An 18506-nucleotide genomic window follows, 5' to 3' on the forward strand; every position below is an offset into this window, starting at 1 on the left:
TGTCACCAGAAGCACTGATATTCTTTCTACTCCTTTCTTCATTTGGTAGATCTTTTTTTTCCTTCTGGAGAAGTAAATGGACACTCCGCTTATGAGGTTACCACACAATGCAGGGGAAGCAGGTAGGTAGAAACTTTACATGCAAGAAAATGTCAAACCTGTTCTGTCCCTTCTTGGAACGTATAGCTGCAATAATCACAACTGCCTTAAAAATACAAGCCCCATGCAGGGTAGGTGAAAATTTGGAGCTACGTGACCAAGTGCATTTCTCCGCGGCTGCAAATAAAGGAGACTGACTGTTATTTGGTGAGTTCTCTGTTTGAGCAGAAGCATAAAAAAGGCAAAGAAATACCCAGAGACAGGCAGTTATTTTTTGCAAGTCTTTACAGTTCAGTTTTGATGGCCAATTGGGATGTGTATGTTTTGTGTTGGGCTATCAAGTTTTAAATACTAGTATTTTCTTACTTACCAAAAGAGGTAATAATGTTGAGATAGGGTAAACATAGAACGTATTCTGACCTGTGTGCGAATTGCTGAGAAGATACTGGTGCTAAAAGAAGAGATGAAGTTGTTATTATCCAACTTTGTTCTCTACCTGAGGGCCCATGTATGTTTTTAAATCGATGACTGGCACCACTGCTACACCAATAACCGCATACATGGCACAGTACATGGGTAAGCTGGGCTAATTCGTGCTGTAGTTGGGTATCTGACTGTGACATATGAACACAAAGGACTTTATCTTGCCTCTGTCTTAGCTTCTGCATGGGCTGCAGCCAGGATGTGTTAGCATTATCTGAGGCCAGCTGAGTTAGTACAGAGCTGGCCCAGAAACACGCGCTCCTGTGGCCTCCAGGCTCTTGGTGGCCAACAGCTAAAGTAAAATTAGATGAGTTAGCCTGGCCTGTGGGCCAAACACACTGCAGTTCAGTATGCATGCAGGTTTCAGTACTTGTGACAGCAAAGTAGGGAACATATTTAGAAACATAAGAACTGCATTGCTAATACCGTTGTCTTCAGCTGCACAAGTCTCCATAATTATTCCAGATGTTTTATGAAGCCGTAAAGTGGAAAAGGGGTTCTTCATTTCACTTTCTGAAGGCATGTGAATGATGTGTGCAGGACAACATTGTGTTTTTGGGATAATCAAGAGCTGTGTCAGCTTCCTACCTCAGCTCCCCTCACACACCTTGGTTCCAGCTTGCCAGGATTCTGTTGTTCAAATCCTGGTCTTTCCCAAGCAGAATTCTTTGCTTCAGAATGGGAAAGGAATTCTGATTTATATTTCTTCAAGGATGACACGATAAAGAACTGCTGCAGCTGAACCAAACTGAAAGTTTATTAAAGTATTTGCACGAAATAGAATCACCAGTATGGTAATTCCACACACACACACACACACACACACACCAAACGTGCTGGCTCAACTGCAGTAAAGATTTCTACAGAATAACATATCCTCTTATTTTGTAAGCTCTTATAAAAAACTGTTCTCAGTCCTCATTTCATTTTCTGCCTTGGTTATTCAGAAATTATTACATAATATTAATTAATAGTAAGCCTTATAAAAGCATTTAACATTTCTTTCCTACAGACGTTGGCTTTAGACTATTTTATTGTGGGAAGCGGGCCAAAAAAAGCCAATCTTGTCATCTGCGTATGGGTAAAAAGGAACCAGTGTGGTATGTAGTAGAAAAAGGTATGTGAATTTCCATATCACAGGCACATGTAGATCTGCTTTTTTGCATTCGGCCAAGCCATCGAACAGGAAACGTGTCTAGGATGAGGTGCATGATGTTCAAGATTAAAACGAACAGGTTTCCATCAAAGAACTGCCTTGGGTGAAAACTGTCTATACGTATCAGCCTGTCCCCATTTAGTCTCTAATCCTGATTAAAAACTGACTCTGTGATGCTCATTTATTATGATAGTAAGTGCTCTAAGTCATATTATAGGGTTTTTTTTTCAATTAATTTAATAATTTCCCCTAGGAAAACATGTATAGCAATTCATTTCTCAGAATGTTGGCAGCTTTTTTAAATGTTTCAATTAAACACATTCTGACCTCTTTGATGTTGCCCTGAGTTTTAATTATTTTCTGTTGCAGAATACTGGTTTAAATATGAGTACATTCAAAACTAACTGTGTGGGTTACAGTAGCAGTGAATTAGTTCCATGTTTTGTGATTGGCTCCGTCATAGTAAGTTATTGGTTACTGCAAAAGCCTTACAGGCCAGATCAAGAGAAATACTGGGCAGTCACACCACAGATGTTTTGTATTCCACAGAAAGAAAAGGAAAATAAAGGAACATCTGATGTGAAACAGCGAAACATGCAACAGCAAAAGAAAAATCAAACAGTTAACCCCTACTGATCTCAAATGCAGCTCGTGCAATTTACCTGGAGGTCACAGGGACTCCTTTCATGGAAATACTTCTTTGGGAAAGAAGGATGTAAAGCATCAACCAACCTGCAGTCTTCTGCCTGCTGGCCACCAGCCAGTTCATGGGCTGCTCTGAAAACCTGAAAGTTACTAATCCTGAAAATTAAGGTACACTTAATTTCGAAAATCATCACTTGAGTTTCCAGAGTAAAAAAGGGAAAGCCTATAGAAATAAGCCTTCAGCTACCCAACCACAACATTTCCTGCTGTATTTCCACGGCGGGTGCTTTCTGACAGACCCCACAACCACTCTCTCTCCTGAGCAGGGTCGCTGTATCTAGTTAAAACCATTTTTTAATCACTCCATATGTTGTACATCAATACTGTGAGAAATGGCCCACTGTTAGCAAGAGAAAGAGCCTCTATATTTGCATGATCATGTGATGAACTGCATGTCCTTCCCTTCTTATCCCATATGTGCACACTTACTTTCTAGATTAATGTCTCTCCAGTGATTCTGATCAGCAACAAGCATCTCTGTCTCAGAGCAGCGAATGGCTTTAGTCATCCTGCCTTTGACAGTGCCTTTGGGGATACATAGGTGTTGAGGATACGCTCAGTAGCAGCCCTAAAATCAACAGAACTTCAAACAGATAGTTTCACAAGGGTTAGGAGAAGGATGATTAAATTAGTGATTTCATCACTCATAGCACTATTCAGTATGATACGTAAGTCCTTATATCACTGAGCATGCTACTTCCACCAGAATGGAAGCTCCTGCTGTGACAAAACCTCGTTTGCAAAATGTAATACTATAAATAGGACAGAAAGCACCACAATAATAACAGGATGGCAAAGTTTTTAGCTACAGCAAATGAAAAGAAGCCCAAATGTAGTAGTTGCAGACACAGAAATGGAGGAAAAAAGCTGCTTACTTTTGGAAGGCCGCAGGTAAGCAGGGATCTCCAGCACAAACTACCCACACCTCCCCTGCCAACCCTTAGATGAGGTCTGGGAAGGGGTGGAGCCAGGATCCACCCCTTCCAGTCACTCAGGTGCACTGCATACACCTGAGCTCCCCTGGGATGGCCCTGCCTTCCCACCAGGTGCTCAATCACTGCTTCAGGCTGTGACTTAGCATTTCTGCTACATCAATTTATTTAAGTAAGCAAGAAATGCATTCCTGGAACATCAAATGCTACATTCTAAGCCTGAATTTAAAAGGTGCTGAGGTCAGAAGTCAGATTTCACCTTTGCCAGGTATGGCTACCGTGATCCAGATCACATTGCTTAAGGTCACTGTGCTATTTTTGTAACTAGCGAGAAGACATGCAGATTCCTCCTTGTAGAGGGAATACCCTCTACAAAACCACTACAATTTTTATGCTTTACTGGTCTGCTGTTCAAAATTAACTGCATGTTAATTGTACTGCTGATTTGCTTTTTCCATACTGAATGCATTTAACACTTAACACCACACAATCATGAAAACAAAGAATAAATGTGGAAGCTGAATTGGTTTCTGTTCAGATCTCAACGTTCTCTCTCTTTTTCTTTAATCTTTCCATGTTTATTCTCCAATTTGTATCTTATTAGTTTCAGTTATTTATGATAAGCATAGTTTTTCCTCTAGAATCTTTCTTAGCATTAGAAGACATGGCTAGAACCTCAGTTCAGATCAAGCTAGAAGAAAACAAAGCTTTCTTTATGATAGCATAGCCTGCTGTATGCTAACTGTTGAGTCACGGCCTGAACCACTGATTGAGCACCTGGGGAAAGGACCAGGTCTGCCCTGAGAGCACAGGTGAAGGCAACTCAGCTGTGTGACCAGAAGGGGTGGAGCCTGGCTGCACGTCTCTTAGCCTTCATTTAAGGGCTGACTGGCACTAGGGAAATATCTCTTTTAAGAGATCTCTCCTTGGTGGAGTTTTCTCCTGTGAGCATTGATCTTTGGAGATAGGTGAGCAGTCCTTTTTCCTTCCATTGTAACATCTTTCCGTTGTATTAGTTTCTCTGTCATTGCATCTCTTGTACTCCCTTTCCATTGTTTTGATCTTTCTGATTGTCACTCCTGCTTTTAGTGAGAAAGCAAACGTACAGAAAGGAAGTGCTAATGGACGTTTTCAATTATTTGTCTCCTTGTCTACTTCTAATGACCTCTTGTCTCTTTTGCTGACAGCTGAGAGACTACTCAGATCTTAATGAGTTCAAGGAGGTGGTTCCACTTGGGCCTGCAAAAAAAATCTCCAAAAAAAACAGAATTCAAAGAGAAATTAAAATGAGTCTGTGATTGCATTAAAGGTAGTGTTTTTATCAGCAAAGAGTAACTTAGATTAGAGAACTTTAGACCTGCTGGTATGTATGTCCACATACCTTACTGAGATAAATTAAAGGATTCCTTGAAGGGACATATTGCTCAATAGAAGGAAATACTTGATTTTTCAGCCATGCTAGCATAAACTTAGCTGCAGATGATATACATTTGATCACTACATTTATTCTTAAGCTAGTGTTAAGTATGACTCATGACCAGTACATGTATCTCAGAACAAGGGCACATACATTCTCAACACTGAGATTTATAAATGTGACAGTTGTCACAAGTAATAAATGCTAGATTATAAATACCTGAAGTGCTGCTTTGCTGAAGTCTTGCACAGCTGTTTTTGAATCAGGCAAGGATTCTTCTTGCAGTTCTGCACACTCATTCTCCTCTTCTTCTGTCTCCCTTAATCTGTCCATGGTTTCAACTGCTGGTCACTGCCTCCCCGTGTAGCACTGTGCTCCATTACGGGTAGGTTGTGCTGCATGCCACAGGTACCTGCATAGAGCTTTAAAGAAGGAGACACTGAGCAAGAATAATGTGACAAGAATGTTTTTGCTTTGGATTTTTTTTACTTTCATTACTACCTATCTTCAACAGCTGACTTTGACTGAGCTCTTCAGTATATTTTCTGCCCGAGACTGTTCTCAGAGTTCAAATGTTGTAGATGAGGCTAAGAGTTGGGATGAGATAATTGGTAGTGTGAGATGGAGTTGTGTGGCTCTAAATAGAGTTATTTATTTCTGTCAGGAGAACACTTGAGATTCCCTGTACTGTGGTGACATCTCTCTCTATTCCTGGTTATTTTTAATAAGAGCTTTGTTTTCTTTTTTTTTAAAGAGAAAGTGCTTTCAAAGTCTGAAATACAATACATCTCAAGACCTCTGAAGTCCGGTACTACATTTAAGGAGTCTGACCGGACTTCTATGAGGCTTGGCTGGAATGACGTCAGCTTATTATAGGGTACATTTCATTCTTCACTTTGCAGCAAGACAAAATAACCTTTAATTTCTGTCATCCTGCATCCAACTATAGGATGTGAGATAACTAACCAGAAAAGCTTCTTTCCCCGTTTCATACGCACCACTGGAGAATGTGATGGAAAAAAATACGTTGCAGGCTATTTAAGATGATCTCCTAACTACTAAAGAGGAGCAAGAACTTCATCAGAACTGAGAGTCTGGCCTTTATTTCCCCTTTTGGGATAGGAACATCATAACTATTTATTTTACTTTGTTTCTAATTAATGAAGGAGCAATAAATTGAAACTGACTTCAAGTGTACATTCTAACAAACATCTTGTCTTATAAACAGACAACCAGGAGGGAAACCAATCTGTTTGGCCGTGATTCCTGGGGTTAGACTCGACTCACTTTAAGGCTTACAAGTTTTCCTCTCGCTGTTTAGTTCATTTGACATCCAGTGATAGGACAAGGGGCAATGGGTGCAAGCTGGAACATCAGAGGTTCCACATGAATACAAGGAAAGCTTCTTCACAGTAAGGGTGACAGAACACTGGAGCAGGCTGCCCAGATAGGCTGTGGGGTCTCCTTCTCTGGAGACGTGCAAAATTCGCCTGGGCACGTTCCTGTGTGACCTGATGTAGGTGTTCCTGCTCTGGTAGGGGGCCTGGACGAGATGACCTTTTGAGGTCCCTTCCAATCCCTGACATTCTGTGGTTCTGTAATTGATTATTATTGTTATTATTATTTAACTTTTGTCCTTGAGCACAGACTTTTTTAAAATAAAAGCTTTCATTACGTGTGGCTCTGGCTCCAAGGCTTTTCTAATTCTTCATTCACACCAGGCCTACCCAGCTGCAATTACATGCTTATTCCTGTTTATTTCACCTGCTGATGTTTTTCCATCCATGTTGATCAGCATCCTAACTTGTCTTCCATACAGATGCTCATTCACGAAGTTACATTCTCAATTTTTTTTTTTTACCACAACTATCAGTATGAACTCATCAAAATACACCAACTCCATTCCATGCAGAAGGCATAGGTTTATTCAATTTAAAGTATACTTTGGATACAATTGCTATCACATACACTTTTAGAGGTTTAATTTTGGCTGGATATTGCATATTTACACAGTACTCCAAGCATTTTTAATTGCATTTCAGCAAAAGAATACTTACAAGAACTGAGAGGAAGGGGACACTTTCAAACATTTCTAACCCCTTTAAGTCTAACTTTATATATAATCTGTGATTTTGTTGTCTTAATTTCCTTCCCAAGTGATATAAATTAAGCTGTGGAAAGATCTTCTTCTAAGACAATAAGAACTGCACAGCTTGGGGAATTACAGTGTGTAACTCCATTGGTTAACACGCTCCAGTTACAGGTTTGTACATCTGCTTTTTCTTAAGGCAAGCAGATGTAGAATAGAAAAATGCAGCTGCTGCAGAGTATGAAGTTCTTTGTTGGTGTAAATTGTATCTGCTGGTATAAATTGGTTCAAAACTTTGGAAAATGCAATCATATTCTAGCAGATGTCTGGGTGTTGCATGTATGTAGTGCTGTACTACAGACCTTCCGTAGCCATGTCAGAACGACCAGGTGAGGTGCCTCTTCCCACACCTGTGGTCTAAGAGCAGGGCCTCCAGCTATCCTCTTTCTGAACAGGTTCAAGCAATGTACTTGCTTTTTCATCGTGATTCTTGTATTTTCACTTTCTCCCTTTGCTTCCAAGCCACTTGTGTGTTTGGGAAACCAGTTACCTCAGCATCCAGTATCCCTCACCCATGCTGAGACTGCTCAGCAATGTCACTAAGCCATACCAGATCTAAAGCCCTCCAGAGACAATAAACTGACTGCTCATAAAATTCTGGCTTTGTCTTAGGGACAGTCTCAGACAGTGACGTGAGCTCTGGTGTCTCTTTCTGTTTTTCAGGTTGTTTTAGCTTCCTTTTGCAAGCTTCTGCCACTCTCAGATGCCAGCAAAGTAGCTTCCTGTTCTGTTCAAAGCAAAATCAGCAGCATTATTTTGAACTTTGAACTGTTGCTTTCCAGCTACAAGAAGGGTCACACTCAGACTCTATTCCATCTCGCTAACAACGGGTATGACTCAGTCTGCAAAGCATGGGCAGTGTTGGTGACTCAGCCGTGTGACACGTGCTCCATCAGTCCACCTAGGCGTACATCAGAAAAGCAGCAAACACAAGTTGTACTGTGGGAAGACAGCTCTTTCAACCTGATAAAAATAAAATGTTCCAACCGACCACTCATAGAAGGAAGTGAGTTTATATAGCTGAACACTTAGGTACCACTCCAGTAACTGTCAGTATATTTTGTTTCATTCCAGCAGGTTCTCATGCAGTTTGAGAGAGAGCTTATATTTCAACGTTAAGGTATATTTTCCAAAAACTGATTCATATGAATCTTGTGGATAACTGCCTAGTTCTGTCTATAGCCTCTAAAGAATGCTTGATCCTGCTGCCTAAGCCACCGAGCACATCCAACTGGATATCAGAGCACTTTTATCTTTCTCTGCAGAGCAAAATACTGCGCAGCATGTGCTCCTCATCAGAAAGGACTTAGAAGGAAGATCCGAAGACAGAGAGTATTTTATGCTGTTTATGAAGCTATATATTTTATAGCTGATATTTTATACCTGAAGAGAGTAATCGTACTTTCAGCCCACAGCTATCATTCCCAGTACTCTGTGGAGTGAAGCTGTTTCAAGCACTGCCAATCTCAACCATGTGTTGAAAGTTCTCTTGAATACTCACTGACTGCAAGTTGACTAAACTCCTTCTCCTCTGAATCATTAAGTAATATGGCTTATGGTGGTATTTTTCAGTCTTTGCTTTACTTCTGGTAAACAAATCTAACTTATTGAGTTATTTCATTTGTAGACAGATCCCAAAGATCCTAAGAAACATTCAGCAGGCACATCAGTTTTCTTCTGAGTGAACAGAGAGGTTCTGCTGGTGTCATCTGTACCTTACAAACTTTGGAGATATCTATTTAAGTTGTCAGAAGTTATTAAACACCATTGACAGTTTCAAAGTTTAGTAAAAGGGCCAACAGTTTCACAACAGCTGTATTCCCCCCCCAAGGGGAGCCAAAAAGAGCATGAAACAGCCTAAGAGTCTTTGGATAATCTATCAAATATCACTTATGCAATCATATTTCAACCTTCAAGGTGATCAAGTGAATTAATCCCTAGGTTTCACGCTGGCAGCAATTCAGCAAGTTGGAGCTCTGTAACTCGGAGTTGATTAGAGTTATCTTCTCCATTTTTAATGAGATATATACTGACACTGCCAGCGTACTGCAGAGTCTGTGCCCTGGGAACAACCTGCAGGCCATGCAATTGTATTAAACAGAAGGGAAATCATGGTGCAAATTTGTATCGCTCTAATTATTTGTCTCTTATAGGGGTGTCTAGGGCAGTGGGAGCTGTAGGAGACTTTAGCAAGAGTCAGATGTTAGCCTAACTGGTGGTGTTACGTTACCTGCCTCTGGGTAACACGGAGGCTATGGAATACAAACCAGATTAATTAGAAGTCAGACAATCACCGAGGCAGGATCTGCCCGATTCCTCAGCTCTGAGGGTTTTCTGAACAAGCACCCCACACCGTGGTTCGTGCCCCGTGGTTCAAATCGCTGCACCAAAATTAAGTAGCAGTTAAATCACAACTGATGGTTTGGATGAGCCCTGGCTTTGGCAGGGGCTGTGGCTGTGTAATGGCACATAGGATCTTAAATGAATCATCAGCTTCCTGGAGATGCTTGCAGGGCTACACTCGTGTTTTCTGTACATCGTAACCATAAAGGTCAGCTCTTTGTGTGTCTGCCTGTGTTTAAACAGCTCTGTGTCCTGAACTGCATCTTTGCTGCTCTGTGAAGACCTACAGACGTTAAAACCCACTGCTATAGAATTACTGATGTGCTGTTTCCTATACGACCGAGTGCAACAGAGGCGATGAGGCGCGGGGTGACATGGTGGCATGCAGAGCAGTCAGACACAGGCGGCTGTGCTCCCTCCGGAGAGCTTCCTTTCTGAGAGAAAGACCCTGAAGAAGGGCTCCAGGTGGAATAAAACCACGAAACCAAACAGAAAACACGCGTGACTTTTCCTCAGAGCACCCTCCGCGCTGCCGTACGTAGACAGGCAGTGGAGGGGCTCTCCCCAGAAGGCGGCATTCCCGTATTTCCCGCTCTGCCCCCACCCCACACGCACTCCCGCCCCGCGCGGCGCAGAAGCGCGTTGCGCCACGCTCCGCGCTTCCCGGGCTGCGCATGCGCGGTGAGGCGAGAGCGCGACCCGGCGGGGCGAGGAGGAGCGGCCCGGGCCCGCCTTCTTCCTCCCGCTCCCTGGTTGGCGGCGAGGCCTGCGCCGGGCCCGATCCGCCGGGCGCGAGGAGCGTGGAACCATGGCGCAGCGGCGAGCGGCGGCGGAGAGCGCCCGGCACCAGCGGCTTCTGGAAGGTCAGCCTGAACGGCCGCTCAGCCGAGCGCAGCCCGGCCCGGGGGTGGCTCTGCGCGCCTGCCGGCCGGGCTGCGGGAATGCTGGGGCGCTTGAGGGCCGGCGGGTGCGGCGGTGGGGAGAGCGCGTTGTTCGGCTCTCCGAGGGGAAGCGCGGGCGGTTACGGCGGTAGAAGATGCGGTTCGCGTTCTGGTTTCTCTTCCTTGCTGTTGTTGTTCACCTGGTGAAGGTGGGGCTGGCGAGCCGTAAGTACCGTGTGGGCGCGGCGCCTCGGCCTTGCCGCGGTCAGCGTGACCTCGCGGTGCGCGGGGCGGCTGCGCTGAGCTCCGGGCTGGGCGCTGGGCGCTGGGCACGGCTGCGGGCTCACCCGGCCGGCTCCGCTTCCTCCGCCTTTCATCATCCTGTCCGTGCGTTTTGAAACGGCGGCAGGCTGGGAGCTCGCCTTGACGCTTCCTCCGAGCATAACTCGTGCATTTAAGTGCTAACTCTTAACTGTAATCGTGTCGAATTTCAGGAAAAGCTCAGGCAGAAGGTGGATCTGCTCGAACGTCTCTTCTGATTTTGGTGTCCATCTTCACAATAGCTGCTTTCCTTATGTTTCTGGTATATAAGAATTTCCCACAACTCAGCGAGTAAGTATGCCAGGGAAGATAAACTTATCTGCTTTTCAGTATCAAATTGTGAAGGAGTCTGTGCGTGGTTAAGTGGCATTTAAACTGCTGTAAGTTAATTATAGACACTTTTAATTTTTTAAAGGGAGCTGGAATGTATGATTTAGTACGTCAGAATACAAAATGCATTGTTGGAATACACAATAATCAGTAGGATCTCTTTAAGCACAGAGAAGCTGTGCTTGACCTAGGCGGTTCTGTTGCACAGTTGAGTTCACGTGCTTTAGAAAGTTATCACTTGTCCCTTTAGCAATGGCAGCTCTGTTCTTAACCGTCTTCAGCTGAGATAAAAAACGTGCTTGGCTAGGGCTGTAAATAGTTTGGCAAGATAGAAGCCTGCTTGTCTTACAACTTTCTTCTTTTCTTCTAGTAGTTAATTTTCTGTGTGATTAACTTGCTCAGCAAGTTCAGTTTCAACAGTTCGATCACTAAGTCTGATAAAGAGGAAGAGAGGACACTCAACTGTGCTGCCCAGGGTTGCACCGGATTAAGGTGTGACATAAGATTTCACTCTTAAAAGCTTTATTTGCTTGTGAGGTGACACTCCACTGCTGTTGCTGCAATTCAAATGTTGCAGCCCTAGCATTAAGGCAGTTACAGTTGGTTTTGGCTGAAATGCTGAGTGCTGTTCAGTTGTCAAAGGGCAGGTTGGAGTGATGATTTATTTTTAACCAGCACTTGGTAAGGAAAACACAAATGCTAGAAATAAAGCGAGGTATTGTAATGAGTAGAAAATATGGCTAACAAATATCTGAAGTGGAGGATTTCTCTGATTCAAAAAGCATAAATATTAGATAGGTTCATGTTAGTAGTAATGCATTTTGTTTGTGAAGGTTGTAGTCCAGTGATCTTATGTATGTTATTATCTGTATATTCAACAAGTGCTTTCATTATGCTGTTCAGATATATCTCATACCATCCTGCTTTCTTTTCTTGCAGAGAAGAAGGAAAATGTATAAAGATCCCAAGAGATATGGATGATGCAAAGGCCTTGGGAAAAGTCCTGTCCAAATACAAGGACACGTTTTATGTTCAAGTATTAGTGGCTTATTTTGCCACATATGTTTTGTATCCTTTCTCTGATAGGAGAATGCTATCATTTTTTCTCTCTGAAAGAGACATAAAAAATACAGATTTGCCTATAAACTTCTCAGTCTAGTGAGAAGGAATGTAGTACGTGAAGGTATGTTAAAAGGACAAGTTCCAGAACCTTTGAACTTATGAAAGCAAACAAAAACCCTACATGTATGTGTTAGTAGATTGTAAGAAAGGAGTAAGTAGAATGAACAAGTACTATTTACTACATGTAACTACGTATGTCATTTGATTAAGATTTGCTTTCAGCTTCATCTGTGCTCTATCTACTGTGGACAGTATTTGGATTTGCATGAGAGTCTTGGTCTGACTTTGGTGATACGCTCTCTTTGAATACAAACTAAATTGCCAGATAGAAATGCCTGAATTTGTCTTCCTTAGACATCAAAAAGTGTTGTGTATGAGTTGCTTGCAGAAGTTCTTAAATCATTTCTCAACGAAAGAATTCTCATTTTAAAGTTAGTGAGGCACAAAGGCTATCTGTTGTGTTAACTTTTTTCCATGAGTGCTAAATGTATTAATCATTAAACAGCTGATGTGTAGCAGCTGATGTGGCAGCATTGTGTCAGCTATCTTAGCAACAGATTGTTTAGTTGATAAGCTTGCTACAGTGATCTCGGAACCTTGACACTTAAAAAAAGCTATGTTGTCTGTAATGGCCTTGATACAAAGGAACGCTCTTTGACTTCTCGGTATTTCAGTCAGTTCCTTGAAGTTGGTAGTACATGTAGGTCTCTGTGACCTCTTCAGAGTAGCTGGAATCTGCTTATCATTAGTCAACAATGTAAAAACACAACTGCGTTTCCTGTAATCTTACAGTAAAGCTGCAGTGTCAAAGGTGACACAGAGCTGAAGAGAAGTGTACTACATCATTTATTTATTGACTTATTTTTGTACCTGTCAACAACGTATCTATTCCTTGTTTCCCTGTGCGTGGGCCGTCTGTGCTTCTGTGCTACTCTGCAGAAATATTTTGATATAAGGATCTTCTGAGGCTGTATGTATTTATACTTACAGTTTTCTGGATTGTGGTATATGTGCTGACTTGTTATGAAATGAACAGTAAACAAACTTCCTTAACTAAGATGCATCCAGCTTGCAAACATTTGCTATCCCTGGGTCTATATTTCTCAGTATCCTGTCGGGGTTTCTTTATCCCTTTCCACTGGCCTTATTTCTGGTTTGTCTGGTAAGTATGGAAAACAGTCTGTAAGGGTGTATATTTTTATCCATCTTTTTTTCCAACAGCTTTCTGTTTGAAACAATCACAGGCTGAATGAAACTGTGGTATACTTGAGTCTCCAGGAAATAAATGAGTTCTTGTTAAGCTTTGTTAAGAAGGATGTTACCCACAAAACTCACTGCAGCACTGGATGATGATCCAAGCAACTGTTTGTCCAAGTTTTATTAATAATGGAGGCAGCTGAGTGTTAACTAGCTGGAGAACTGCCCTTGCTTCAAATGTTCAGCATCCACCAGAACGTGCCTGTAATTTCAGAACATAAATACTGCGTTCTTATTCATGTGCTGCAAAACGTGCTTTGTCTTAAATTGGCTTAGTTACCCCAGAAGTTTAACTTAAGAAATGCTACTGACAAGCTTCAGAAGATGTCATAGTGAGCCTTAGTACTTAAGAACTACATAAATGAGTAGGTATAGGGGAGGACTAAGGTGATGATACCAAGTTTGAATCTCTTTTAAATGCCATTATGCCCTTTTTTTCCCAGGGCTTTCATTGCTCAGAGTCTTAAAAGTACAGAAACACTCAATGGTAACTGATAAGTAATCAACATTGGCTACTTTGTGTCAGTATTGATAAAAATGCCTTGGAATTAAAGGAACTGTCTTGTGTCAACAAAGTTCTTAGGGAACAGGCACACAGAGCTCTTCCTCATTAGAGCTGTGCAGTAGAGGACTGCATAGAAGTAGCCTATATCCAGACAGTGTAGTTGCAGGGACACAGGGCTAATGTTAATCAGAGCTTTTCTGCCAATTTGTTGCTTTTTGTGTTTTCTTTTTTCAGTGCTCGGGACTTGGAGCTTCATTCTGCTACATGCTTTCATACTTAGTGGGGCGACCTGTTGTATACAAATACTTAACCGAAAAAGCAGTGAAGTGGTCAGAACAGGTAAAGTTCCTGGATAGGCTGAGTCTTCTGATAGAAAATGTGTAGTAGAATAGGATGGAAGATAAGAGGATATTGTGCTCATACACCTACAAGGAAATGATTCTGATCCCTTTCTGACAGCACGCTGTTACTTCTTGGGTGGTATGCTAAAGCCAGTCTGGGAGTAGAAGAGGCTTTGATACAGTCCTGGTATCAGGAGCTGGGATAGAGTTGAGGATGATGAAATGGACTGCAAGTAAAATATAGACTATCATGGCTGCTCCTGGGTGGCGTTAATCCTGGGCCTTAGAAAGTAAGGGCAGACAGGCCTTAAGACTTCTGGCAACAGCCAGCTGATGAACTTCATACCCATGGCCAGGGTAAGCTTTCAGGCGAGGAGTACAGCCGTTTTTCAGGTTTGATTACAGTTTAGGGCAGAATGTGATGAGGAACAAACTTTGTTGGTAGTTCTGCAGGGGCTTAAGGAGCAGGATGCCAAGATCGTAGTGTTTATTGGACCGCAGTTAGGGAAAGGTTGTTGAGCTAATGTTAGAATTAGGCCTGCTGCTGTGCTGAATTACTTGTTAGCTGATTCAGGCACACCGTCGCCATGCTTTACCATGGACTGGTATTTCCAGACAAGCTATGGTACTTTGTATTAGTGATTCACCAGTGACTGACTCTTGAGACATCTTTTAACTGACTTGTTTGCAACTTCAGAATTTCTACAAAAGTTGCACAGAACATCTTAACAAGTCCTTAGTAGTAAAATCATTAATTTATTTTCGGTGCACCACTTAACTGATCTTTTTCTTTTTCAGGTTGAGCGTCACAGAGAACACCTCATTAACTACATAATATTCTTGAGAATAACACCGTTTCTTCCTAATTGGTTTATCAATATAACATCTCCTGTAATAAATGTGCCATTAAAAGTATTTTTCATTGGCACTTTTCTAGGTAAGAATTCTGACTGAACTACAATTTGGTGGTACCCAGGAGCATGGTTTGCTTTCCTTTATGCATTGTTCAGTGGAGATCACCACCTACTGGACAGCTGAAAGATTACACGAGGACATTGTGCTTACAGTTCTTCGATGGGTGGAGCTTGAGGACTTTAGTCTTCAAGATTAACCCACTGTAATAATGAGGTATTACAAACCCAGGCTGATTACTTAAGGAAATGTACGTTGTGTAAACGCTTTTCGAATAGTAATTTGTGGTGTTCTTCTTCAGTGTGGCCATGTGAGGATATATTTAACTTGGATCTGAAGGATTGTTCCTCTCCTTCCTATGCATTTTGTTTATCATAATATGTCTTTCTACGAGTGAATTCATAACAAACGTAGTGCTAAGTATGTACTTTTGTCTTTTTAATTGGGTTAGAAATCAACTTATAAACTTCTTCTGTGAAAGTAACTAAAACCGATCGGTAGAGACACCTTAGAATCTGCACAGTCTAGCAGAGATATATAAGTATATTGTCTTCAGTGCTTTAATTAGCATTAAGTAGTATTAAAAGTAGCATAAACAGGTTTTGATACGGCATTTTCTTTGAATTTTATATTTGTATGTACTGCTCAGTAAAGCCTGAGGTTTTGATGTTAAAGGTTGGATGACTCATTTATAAGGTTTTTTTTTCTTTCCACAAAGCTGCTTTTTCTTTCTTACTTATCCTACCTTCTACTTTTTCCCTTCCAGGTGTGGCACCACCATCTTTTGTAGCCATTAAGGCAGGAACAACACTATACCAACTTACAACAGCAGGGGAAGCTGTTTCCTGGAACTCTCTTTTTGTTCTCATGATTCTAGCCATCCTCTCCATCCTACCAGCTCTCTTCCAGAAGAAACTGAAACAGAAGTTTGAATAATGATCAAACTGGACCCGAATTTCCCATATTTCATCTCAGGATTGGCACTTCTGATATTTGTATATTTGCTTTTCTATTGGCTCATAAGCATTTTAAAGGGAAGCTTGTGATGGTAGGGATGTCTTTAACTGAACACGTGGCCTGGGAGAACGATGTTCAGAAATGTACTGCGGACAGTTTTAAACCAAACCATCAGTGTTTTGCTTTGGGGAGTGAGGATGGTATGTGTGGCCCTCAGGATGAGGGAAGTGAAAACAGATGTTCCGCTCTGAGAATATGCGGAGCAGAAGTTGTAATGTAGACATGAGCTACAGATCGCTTTCTAAAAGTTGCAAGAAGAAAAAAAAAATCCCTTAATTATTTGCTCAGATTTTGTAACATTCTCAACATTTCCGTAGCCTTGAATGTGATCTGATCTGAGCACACTTCTCATCAACGATGTTTTTTTTCTCCTTCTGGAGTTCCAAAGTAATAGCATAATGTAATAACGGTGCTCACTCAAACTTATTTTGTCTGAATAGTCGTTTAATTACGATAATACATTCATCCTGATCGTTTGCTTCTATTAGTGCTGTATGGATTGAAATACTTGAACCTACATCCACTTTACTAACTGGATTAACAAAGACAAAGTGTCAAATCATTCTGTCTCATATTCTAAGTTTTTTTTCTTTGGGAGGGAATGTAAGAGAGCAGGCTGCAATTCTTACTGTGCCCAGCTGATGTTGAAGTTCTAAAACAACTTTTTTAATGTTCATCTTGCCAATATTTCACTTGCATACATTTATCTTGCAAATTCAAGAAAATGATCATATTTATATAGAACTTTAATTTCCAGTGAATTAAGAATGTATAAGTTTAGTGTATTACTAGCATTTCTCAAGCATTATACAAAGGATATACAATTTTTCATGGTAGCTCAATTGGCTAGGAGCATCAGGTACGTAAATTGGTGCAGTTCTTATAAAATAGCTGGTTCCAATTACTCTTCGAAGCATCAAGGAACAGAATTTGGTAAACATACATAAGATTAGAAGGGCGATTCCATTTTCTGGCAAGTCAGTAACTGGCAATGGACAACCAGCTACAATTTATCTTTAATAATATGCATATATATATTCACTAAATAAGGTATGTGATACCTCGCCTTGTATGGTTATAACTGTTGTAGTCTGTTCTGTTGTCAGTGGAACCCTGTAAAATGAGGTCCTGATCAGCAAGGAACTTGGGTGCGTGTTTATCCTACTGAAACCACTGCTGCTTACAGGCTTTAAGTTTCTGCCCCTGAAGTACCTTGCTGAAACAGGAGTTGGCACGTTAGCATATGCACCAGTTCAAGGGTTTACTTGTCCGTGTCCTCGTGTTAACTTATCATACAATAGATCATTTGAGGTGTAAGAGAATAGTTCCATAAATGGGATAATGTGAAAGGTACTGGTACCTTTTTAAAGAATTTTGTTCTTTTTGTAACATAATGTTGATTGACTCCATTTTATTGCAGTATTACGTGTAAATATATAGTAAGTACTGATGAACTATTTCTGTCCTTTATTTAAATCTGGGTTTTATATAGGCAAAACTCACTTAACTTCTGTTTACAAATTTATTGTAAGCATTTAGCTTCAGGAGCTGTTTTCTTATTTAGAATTTACTCTAAAAGTATACTTCATTGTCATTTAAAACTTAACAATGATTTTTTTTTTAATTGCTGTGATTCTAATCTCAGAGCTCATCTACCTAGAGGATTTGTTCCATAATAAATAGTAGCTGTTGTGAGCCAAGCGCCCACTGGACTACTGAGTGTGAAATAGCTGTAGATTTACAGCCCATTCATCTGCATAGTTAATTTTTCATGCAGCTTAACTCCAAGTAAATTACACGTTGCCCAGTGGCTTTTCTGAAATTGCCTCAATTTTTGTCATTAACAGATGCTGTTGTAGAATTCCTTCAACACTATGTACATTTAATGTTTTGGTGGAACCTTGACACTAAAGAAGGAATGAACTTTTGTATGAATCATGCTATCACTTGGCACTTTTGTTGAGTTATGTTTCACTGTGTAGATGGGATCAGGCTACGATACTGAAAAACCTGTTTCAGCTGTAGGCAAAGCTCCCAACACAGTGGCTAAAAGCCTTAAAACCTTAAAAAGGATGAAAATAAGGTTATTTCCTTTTGCAAAACCTTAGTTTTTTGTTTTTTAAACCTACCCCTTTCATGTTTATCTTCAGCTTCCAATGGCCTCAGGCAGTTCCCTATCCTATGAGGACTACTGAAGTAGTTGTGAAAAAGGCAAAGAAGTGCTGTGTTGTGGAATAAGGTACCATCCCTGTCTTTGTGGAATCCAGCCAGTAGTCTGAGAGATAGCCATAGCATCTACCAGAAGTAAACTGGCAAATCAGGAAGGTAGAGTTGAGTTAAACTATGAAAAAATTAAAGGTGACCTGACTTTGACCTGTTTATCTTCTGGAATTTTTTTGTAAATTATATCTGCACGACTAAATGCCTCTTGCCATTTGATAATAAAGCTATTATATTAAATTTGAAATATTGTATTTTTTGAGTATGATGAAATACGCTGAACTTTCCACTAATCTAAATTTTCCATTAATCTATT

The 18506-nt window shown here is 41.0% G+C and overlaps 1 protein-coding gene and 1 long non-coding RNA gene across 2 annotated transcripts; both read left to right on the forward strand.

The window, feature by feature from the left end:
* The first annotated feature begins 4279 nt into the window (after positions 1–4279).
* On the forward strand, positions 4280–8667 carry LOC121110989. Its single transcript, XR_005860074.2, has 2 exons — positions 4280–4343; positions 7605–8667. It is a non-coding gene; the product is annotated as an uncharacterized LOC121110989 (long non-coding RNA).
* Positions 8668–10023: 1356 nt separating this feature from the next.
* Positions 10024–18437, forward strand: TMEM41B (transmembrane protein 41B). Its single transcript, NM_001008469.2, has 7 exons — positions 10024–10147; positions 10660–10777; positions 11756–11884; positions 13007–13100; positions 13935–14039; positions 14840–14978; positions 15720–18437. The coding sequence occupies exons 1-7, from the start codon at positions 10093–10095 to the stop codon at positions 15887–15889; spliced, it is 810 nt and encodes a 269-aa protein (NP_001008469.1). The 5' UTR covers positions 10024–10092; the 3' UTR covers positions 15890–18437.
* The last annotated feature ends 69 nt before the right edge of the window (positions 18438–18506 follow it).

The sequence above is a fragment of the Gallus gallus genome, chromosome 5 (assembly GCF_016699485.2).
Source record: "Gallus gallus isolate bGalGal1 chromosome 5, bGalGal1.mat.broiler.GRCg7b, whole genome shotgun sequence".
NCBI classification, from domain to species: domain Eukaryota; kingdom Metazoa; phylum Chordata; class Aves; order Galliformes; family Phasianidae; genus Gallus; species Gallus gallus.

Excerpts from the sequence above, each read along its gene's own strand:
- TMEM41B (NM_001008469.2), top strand. The coding sequence starts at position 10,093 with ATGGCGCAGCGGCGAGCGGCGGCGGAGAGCGCCCGGCACCAGCGGCTT. Across the intron at positions 10,148-10,659 it reads GCACCAGCGGCTTCTGGAAG|GAAAAGCTCAGGCAGAAGGT; the intron begins GTCAGCCTGAAC and ends GTCGAATTTCAG. Across the intron at positions 14,979-15,719 it reads TTTCATTGGCACTTTTCTAG|GTGTGGCACCACCATCTTTT; the intron begins GTAAGAATTCTG and ends TTTCCCTTCCAG.